This window comes from Eucalyptus grandis, unplaced genomic scaffold (genome assembly GCF_016545825.1).
Source record: "Eucalyptus grandis isolate ANBG69807.140 unplaced genomic scaffold, ASM1654582v1 tig00006378, whole genome shotgun sequence".
Classification (NCBI taxonomy): Eukaryota; Viridiplantae; Streptophyta; class Magnoliopsida; order Myrtales; family Myrtaceae; genus Eucalyptus; species Eucalyptus grandis.
In genome coordinates, this window is record NW_024096439.1 from 154292 (window position 1) to 163526 (window position 9235).

At 44.2% G+C, this 9235-nt stretch overlaps 1 protein-coding gene across 1 annotated transcript; it reads left to right on the plus strand.

The window, feature by feature from the left end:
* The first annotated feature begins 1923 nt into the window (after positions 1–1923).
* On the plus strand, positions 1924–2709 carry LOC120290116. Its single transcript, XM_039305797.1, has one exon. It carries the CDS (start codon positions 1924–1926, stop codon positions 2707–2709), a length of 786 nt encoding a protein of 261 aa, XP_039161731.1.
* Positions 2710–9235: the final 6526 nt, after the last annotated feature.

Below are 9235 nucleotides of genomic sequence, written 5' to 3' on the forward strand. Positions count from 1 at the left end.
TCGGAAATTTTCTAGGCTCGTCTCGGCTTCCAATTAGGCTTTTTCAGGCCTAAGTCGTATTTATGGCATTTAATAATTAATTTTCGTAATTATTTATTTATTTATTTATTTTCCGAAAATTAAACCGAAATAGCCGATGACTAGAATCTCGTGCCGATTGTAGTGGTGCTTTTGGTTTATATTGAGTTTTAATTTGTGTTGATTGTGAGTGAATTGTGATTTTAGGAATTTATTCCTAAATTTCCTTGACTTCAGTTGTTGAGTGGAAAATAACCATGTGAGATTGGGAATTGGATCAAGAAAACCGCCGAAGTATGGCCGTGCCCATTGGGCCGTGATTTACCACTAAAATTGAATTGGTTGTGCCCATCGGGCCATGATTTACCGTCTAACATAGGCCGTGCTCACTGGGCTGTGATTTACCACTGAACTTGGAATCGGTTGTGCCCATCGGGCCGTGATTACCACCTAATTTAGGTTGTGCCTGTTGGGCCGTGATTCATCACTGAAGACTTAGTAGACTGTGCCCATTGGGCCGTGATTAAGAGTTGGGAAGGAATAATTGAAATGACCATGTGATGGTCCTGTTGACATGTAATCGACTCAGTAGATCGATTGATGATTCGATCTAAGTTCCGGATTTGATGTGATCTATTGTTTGCATGAATTGAACTGACTTGCAGGAAGGAACTAAGGCTAAGGCAAGTCGTCCGACTCATGGTTGTGCTTAGGCAGCCCTTAGAGCGTATTTTCTTCCTAATCAGGTCTTAGGAGGTTGAACTTGCTGAGACGTCATCTCACCTCGTTGTGGGATAATAATTTCAGGCCCGTAGATGGCAGCCCCTCCTGAACATTTTGGCCAATCAAAGAAATTCACATAACAGAGTTACCATATTCCGATACATGGGCACCCTGATGGACTAGAGTATGTGCTGGTGAAGTCCATAGTCTGGGTTGATGCGGGTTTATCTAAAAAGGTGCCCCATCAATACCAGTCATGGTATCGCCATTATCATAATGGCCAAAAGGAGGGCCTTTTACCAGAATGTGAGATACATCTGTATGTGATGGAGGTTGCTTTGAGAAAGGGTACAGCAAACCTTAAGGCTGGTTCGGTGGTGGACGCGAAGGATCCTAAGTTTGATGATCCAAATTCTCCTGTGTACTCAGCCGTAGGCTCCAACTGGAGTGAGGAAGAAGGAGAGATCGAGGATGACGATGACCCATAGTGGTTTTAAAACCCCCACCCCTATTTGTAGATTTTTTTTATGACTGGCTTGAGTAGGACCTGACTTTAGTAGTTGTATCGTAATATATACATTCTAGTTTGTGATGTATATAAGTGTGGTTATGGTTTTCGAGTTCGAAATTTGTGGCCCTACTTTCCTATCCCATTGTTTTATTGTCTAGGGATTTTATATCTACTTCTGCATGCGTATTTAAAATGAATGGATCGGCGATGCATCCTGGGACATCGCTATTATATCGACCAAGAAAGGATGGGCACAGGCTCAAAGGATTGGGACGTGACATCCCAATTTAGTGGTATCAGAGCTTGGTCATTAGAAATTGGAGTGATAAGGTGAGATGGATATGGGATAGATAGTAGGAAATGTCTTTATATTCATGACTAGTGCATGTCTGTGATAGTTGATTGGTAGAGTTGTTTGTTGTGTGGATCGCTTAACTTCTAATCCAGTGTGGATTTAGAAGACAAGTTTCAGAGAGAGTTGAACCATGAATGATCAGGAGTAGAGGACTCCTAGTAAGAGATCAGTTAGGCCTACGACTCGAGGTAGGACGCCGACCAGGGTCGGTACCTAAGGAGGCCAAGGTAAGGCGCCAGCACAGGCTAGCGCCAGTGGAGTAGCACCACCTCCAGTTGATCAGGGAACCATCCGGATCACCCAGGCCTTAGATGCGATGAGGGAATTAATGGGGCAACAGGCCCAGGATCAAGCTGCCGCCTTCACCGCCGCTGTTGCAGCCGCCTCTCAAGCTGCTGCTATCGCCGCTATTGCCACCGCAGCCGCTGCCACACCTGTCGCCGTACTTGCCGTCGCTCCTGCTGAGGTTCCATCAGGGAACATGGCCGCAGAGAGACCGATCCACAAGCTAGTGGAACAGTTCTTTAAGTTGAACTCGCCTAGGTTCACGAGTGCTGGAGATTCAGAGACCACCTCTCTTTGGATTCAGGATATGGATAAGTCGTTTGCACTTCTGAAGTGCAATGAAGAGGAGAAAGTGGTATTGGTAGTATACCAACTGCAAGGTAACGCCAACATTTGGTGGAGAGTCGCCAAAGAGTCAGTGTTTCCGAAAGGTGTGGTTCCCGTGTGGGACGCCTTTCTCAAAGCCTTTAATGATCAGTATTTCTTGGGTAGTGCCCGAGAACAGAAAATGGAGGAGTTTCAGCGTCTCCGCCAAGGGAATATGACCGTTGACCAATATGGGATCAAATTCGCTGAACTTTCTCAGTACGCGCCGAGATTAATCAAAAACCTTGAAGATAAGGCTCGAAGGTTCAAGAATGGTCTTCAACAAGAGTTGAAACAGCTGTTGGTGCCATTCAATTTGAAGGATTACCAAGAGATATATAATCAAGCCCAGTTACTGGAGAGGTGTTTGAACGAACAAGCTGCCTCATTTGGATCGAGGTTTAATTCGAAGAGAGATGTGATTCATCATGGAAAGAAGCCCATGACTTGAGGTAGATTTCAAATCCCGCCCAACAGGAAGGGTGGAATTGGGAAGACAGGGCTTAGCTAGAATGGCATGTGTCGCTTGTGTGGAAGGCAACACGGATCAGTCCCATGTAATTTTAGGCCGGGTACTTGCTTTGAGTGTGGCCAGCCGGGTCACATAGCCAAAAACTGTCCCGGAAGATAAGGGAGACCTCAACAGTTGCCGCCACTGCCACCGTTGGGTCAAATCAGAGGGTATGCGCCTCAAAATGCACTGTAAGGAGGACAGCTCAGACCTCCAGTTTAGGGAATGGTGTATGCCATCACTCAAGGTCGGGCAGAGGCTGCGCCTGAAGTGATTCCAGGTATGGTTTCATTAAACGACCATCCTGCTTATGCTTTATTCAACCCAAAAGCAACTCATTCTTTTATTGCCGAGCAGTATGTTAAGCTAATAGGATTAAGTCTTGTATTGCTAAAATCTGTTGTCAGCATATCTACACCATTAAAGGATAAGGTGTTAGCTACTTTGGGTTGTTCTGGTTGCAAGTTAGCGATTGGGGAGCGAGAGGGGAAAATAAACTTGTTAGTCCTAGCCATGTATGACTTTGATTTAATAATTGGCATGGACTGGCTCACCAAGCAATGAGCTAAAATGGATTGCTATCTTAAATCGATTCAGTTTTACTCGTTAGAGGGTGAGAGCTTCGAGTTAGTCAGGAACCGAGGAGGACCCTCAATTTCCCTAATCTCGTCGCAAGAGGCAACCCATTTGTTAGAAGGGGGTTGTCAAGGTTACCTGGTGACTGTTGTGGATACGACAGTTAAGGAGCTGAAGATTGAAGATATTTCAGTTATGTAAGAATTTCCATATGTATTCCCGAAGGAATTGCCAGGATTGCCACCAGAGATAGAAATTGAGTTTGTGGTTGAGTTAGCACCCCAGACAGAGCCAATCTCTAAGGCTCCTTACTAGATGGTGTTATCAGAGTTGAAGGAACTGAAGGTGCAGATGCGGGAATTGTTAGATAAGGGATTCATACGTCCCAGTGCATCACCTTGGGGAGCATCAGTTCTTTTTGTAAAGAAAAAGGATGGTTCATTGTGCTTGTGCATCGACTATCAACAACTCAATCAGGTGACAATCAAGAACAAGTATCCATTGCCGAGGATCGATGACTTGTTTGATCAGTTACAAGAAGCGTCGATATTTTCGAGAATCGACCTGAGGACAGGATATCATCAGCTGAGGATCAGGAAAGAAGATATTCCAAAGTCAGCATTCCGTACTCAGTATGGTCATTACGAGTTCACTGTGATGCCATTCGGGTTGACGAATGCTCCAAGTGCTTTTATGGATTTGATGAACCGAGTATTCAAGGAATATCTGGATCGGTTCATGATCGTGTTCATCGATGATATTCTGGTGTATTCGAGGAGTGTTGAGGAGCACAAGAATCATTTGAGATTAGTGCTCCAGACCTTAAGAATTTATCAGTTGTATGCTAAGTTTAGCAAATGCGAGTTTTGGCTAACTCGTGTTGCGTTTTTAGGTCACGTGATTTTAGGAGAAAGAATCTCCGTGGCCCGTCCAAGATTGAAGCAGTTATCAACTGGCCAAGACTGACTACCATGACAGAGATTTGAAGTTTTATGGGTTTGGCAGGTTATTACTGACGGTTTATGGAAGGATTTTCAGCTTTATCATCGCCTTTGACAAGACTCCTGAAGAAGGAAGAGAAGTTCGTATGGATAGATAAGTGCGAGTGTAGTTTCCAAGAGCTGAAGCAAAAGCTGACTACTGCACTTGTGCTAACGATTTCATCTGGTCTTGGAGGGTACGAGATCTAAAACGATGCCTTGTTCAAAGGACTGGGTTGCGTGCTGATGCAACATGGCAAGGTTGTTGCATACGCCTCCTGCCAGTTGAGACCTCATGAACTGAACTACCCGACGCATGACTTGGAACTCGCAGCAATCATATTTGCGTTGAAGATTAGGAGACATTACTTGTGTGGGGAAAGATTTCAAATTTTCACGGACCATCAAAGTCTCAAGTACCTATTCTCTCAAAATGAGTTGAATATGAGACAACGCCGATGGATGGAACTTCTGAAGGACTACGATTGTGATATTCTATATCACCCAGGAAAAGCGAATAAAGTCGCCGACGCTTTGAGCCGAAAGTCTTCAATTGCTCACTTGTTGGTTAAGGAGTGGAATCTAATCGAGCAAGCTCGAGATTTGGTTTTCAAATTCAAGGTTGGCCACCTTTCTCATCTCATGGCTACCCTCATAATTGAACCAAATGTGCAAATCAGGATCAAGCTACTTCAACCGACAGACCGAGACGTTTAGAAAATTTTGCAAGAGGATATCGAAGAAAGAAAAGCTGACTTTCAGGTTTTTGATGATGGAATATTAAAGTTCCAAGGACGATTAGTTGTACCTGACGATGTAAAGCTTAGAGAGGATATTTTATCATAAGCTCATCGTAGCAATTACAACATTCATCCTGAAAGTACCAAGATGTATCGAAACCTACGTCAACACTATTGGTGGTTTGGTATGAAGGCAGACATCTCCAAGCATGTCGCCAAGTGTTTGACGTGTCAGCAGGTCAAAGCTCAGCATTGTAAGCCGGGAAGACTTCTACAACCTCTCGAGATCCCAAAGTGGAAATGGAGCATATCACGATGGACTTCGTGACCGAATTACCAAGGAGTCAGAGAGGTAATGATTCTATTTGGATAATAGTCGACAGGTTGACAAAGTCGGCTCACTTTGTTGTAGTGTGAAAGGACCTTAACTTGGATAGGTACGCTGAGTTGTACGTGTGCCAGATAGTTTGATTGCGTGGAGTGCCGGTTACGATAACTTCATATCGAGACCCGAGATTCACCGCTGCCTTTTGGAAGAGCTTGCAGAGTGCTCTAGGTACAAAGCTGCAATACAATACGACATATCATCCTCAGACGGATGGCTAGTCTGAGAGGATAATTCAGACCCTTGAAGACATGCTGCGAGCTTGTGTACTGGAGTTTAAAGGAAGCTGGGAAGAACAACTTCATCTCATGGAATTTGTTTACAACAACATTTATCAGCAAAGCATCTAGATGGCTCCTTTTGAAGTGTTGTATGGCAGAGCGTGCAGAACACTAGTGTGTTGGGATGAAGTTAGGGAAAGAAAGATTACAGGCCCAGAGTTGGTTTAGCAATCAGTGGATGCCATTATAGTGATCAGAAACGAATTAAAGACCGCTCAGAGTCATCAAAAAAGCTACACAGATAAGCGTCGAAGGCTTTTGGAATTCCAAGTTGGTGATCACGTTTTTCTGAAGGTGTCACCAATGAGGGGAACTCCGCGCTTTGGCAAGAAAGGAAAACTGAGTCCGAGGTACGTATGTCCGTTTGAGATTTTTGAGAGAATCGGAACCCTAGCGTATCGTCTTGCGTTGCCGCTGAGACTAGAGCAAGTGCACGACGTCTTTCACGTGTTAATGTTGAGGAAGTATAAGCCTAACCCAACCCACGTGCTTTATTTCGAGGAATTGGATGTGGATGACCGAGTGTCATACGTTGAAAGCCCGATTCAGATTGTGGACAAAAAAGAGCAAGTTCTGCATACAAAGACCGTCTCATTGATCAAAGTGGTATGGCAATACTACGGTACTGAAAGAGCAACCTAGGAGATTAAAGAGTCGATGAAACGTTTGTACCCTCACCTTTTTGTACAAAGTGTGTAAAGGTTTAAATTTCGAAGACGAAGTTTTTATAAGAGAGGAAGAACTGTGACATCCTAGAATTTCAGTTCTGCTTTCAATTGAATAAATCGAGCATTTCATCGACGCGCCTATAGTGCTATTCTCATAATCGATCACTCGTGACATAACTAAACTAACTGGGAAAGTCATTAAGAGATTTTAAGGTAAATAGACTTGAGGATTCGATCAGGAATCGGCTACTTGACCATGTTCATCTACCAAGATCATTACAGCACAGTTAAAAATTGATTAGAGATCAGTGATAGGTCAGTTCGATCGAGATATGTGGTTAAACGTGGGTCATCCTACTAAATTGCAAAATTCTCATCGATCGACACTAGATTGATTTTTCTATCGCTTTGATACTCTATGCCTGTATTTGAAATCTCGAGATTTTCACGACCACTAAGAGTCGCCAATGTGTCGAAGGGGTTCATTGTGGCTCGAAGAAAATCGACCATGGGTCATTTGCATTAAAAATTTCTGAAAACTACCCGATAGCCTAGGTTACGCTAAAATCGCGCCAGATCATTTTAATCCAATTTTAAAAATTGAAAGTTCTGTCATGTCACATGTCATTTTAGGAACGTCAACTCAATCTCCAAAGATTTTTCTGCAAACCGAGATTTTTTGGGAAAAAGTCGTCATAGGGCCGTTTTTGTCCAGAAAATGTCAGGGACCGTTTTTAATCGCGCATTTGGGATGCAAGTAGTATCAATTGTGAGGAAAAATACCAATTTGATCAAGGGTTTGATAATTGAATTTTGAGAAGCTAAATTGGATGGATTCAAAGAGGAATTAAGGTCCAATTGGAGGGAAAATTTGTGAAATTCGTAGCCCCCCTTGCCATGACTTATGGACCACTTCAAATGAGCTTCTAGAAGGGATTGGTGGTTGAATTGTGGCCATGGAAGACAGCAACCAAGTCGGACTTGGTCAAGGAGACAAAGAAGGTGAGGATGAAGGCTTGGTGGCCCCCTTGTTCCCTCATCTCCCTCTCCCCCTCATGTAGCCATCGACCCCTTCTTCCTCCCCCTTCATTGCCCTTTGAAGCTCCAACAAAGCCAGAGAAGACCAGCTGAGCAGCCCGTCGCCGCCGCACGTCGCTGTGACGCCAAGCTGCCCCATCGCGCCCCTCCGCGTGCCACACGCGTTCCAATCACCCAGCTGTCTCCAGCCACCTCCGTCCGTGCGTCCAGGAGACCCTTTGGCCATCACAAGCCACCATTCAACCATCTCCGACCACCGTGCGCCACCATTCAACCGTCTCCGACCACCGTGCGCCGCCGTTCAGCCCCGTTCAGCTCGCAGAAGCCCCACCGGTCCACCATTGGTCGTGTCTCGCCCAATCAGCCGCCAAGAGAGCTTCAACAGCCACCAATTAGCACCAAACAGAGACCATACCGTGTGGGTCTCAAGGTGGCTGTTTGGCTCAATTTTGAGGTGTTCCCGACCCGGAAGCCGATCCCCTTTGGAGTTTTCCGTCCCCCGCAGCATCCCCGTCGATTTGATCCAAGCGGATCAATTAATAAGTGAGTTTAACTCACTAATCATTGCTTAGTAAGTTAATGACGTTTAAGGGTTGATTAGTTTAGACTAAGATTGGATTAAGTGGTTAGTTAGAGTAGATTAGCAATTTAATTAATTATGATTGCATGTTAAGTGGTTAGAGTAGTGTAGTTAGAGTCTAGACAAGCTCTATAATTTATCTAGAGTAATTCGGAAATTTTTTGGGCTCGTCTCAGCTTCCAATTAGGCTTCCCGAGCCTAAGTCGTATTTATGGCATTTAATAATTAATTTTCGTAATTATTTATTTTTCGAAAATTAAACCGAAATAACCGGTGACCGGAATCTTGTGCTGATTGTAGTAGTGCTTTCTGTTTATTTAATTGAGTTTTAATTTGCGCTGATTGTGAGTGAATTGTGGTTTTATGAATTTATTCCTAAATTTCCTTGACTTCAATTATTGAGTGGAAAATAACCATGTGAGATTGGGAATTTGATTAAGAAAACCGCCGAAGTATGGCCGTGCCCATTGGGCCGTGATTTACCACCGAATTTGGAATCGGTTGTGCCCATCGGGCCGTGATTACCACCTAATTTAGGTTGTGCCTGTTGGGCCATGATTCATCACTGAAGACTTAGTAGGCTGTGCCCATTGGGCCATGATTAAGAGTTGGGAAGAATAATTGAAATGACCATGTGATGGTTCTATTGACATGTAATCGACTAGGTCGATTGATCGATGATTCGATCTGAATTCTGGATTTGATCTGATCTATTGTTTGCATGAATTGAACTGACTTACAGGAAGGAACTGAGGCCAAGGTAAGTCCTCCAACTCGTGGTTGTGCTTAAGCAGCCCTTAGGGCGTATTTTCTTCCTAATCAGGTCTTAGGGGGTTGAACTTGCTGAGACGTCATTTCACCCCATTGTGGGATAACAATTTCAAGCCCGTAGATGGCAGCCCCTCCTGAACATTTTGGCCAACCAAAGAAATTCACATAACAGAGTTACCATATTCCGATACATGAGCACCCTGATGGACTGGAGTATGTACTGGTGAAGTTCATAGTCTGGGTTGATGCGGGTTTACACAAAAAGGTGCCCCATCAATACCGGTCATGGTATCGCCATTATCATAATGGCCAAAGGGAGGGCCCTGTACCAGAATGTGAGATACCTTTGTATGTGATGGAGGTTGCTTTTGGAAATGGTACGGCAGACCCTAAGGCTGGTTCGGTGGTGGACGCGAAGGATCGTAAGCTTGATGATCCGAATTCTCC

Bases quoted from the DNA above. Each gene is read 5' to 3' on its own strand.
- LOC120290116 (XM_039305797.1), top strand. From the start codon at position 1,924: ATGAGGGAATTAATGGGGCAACAGGCCCAGGATCAAGCTGCCGCCTTC.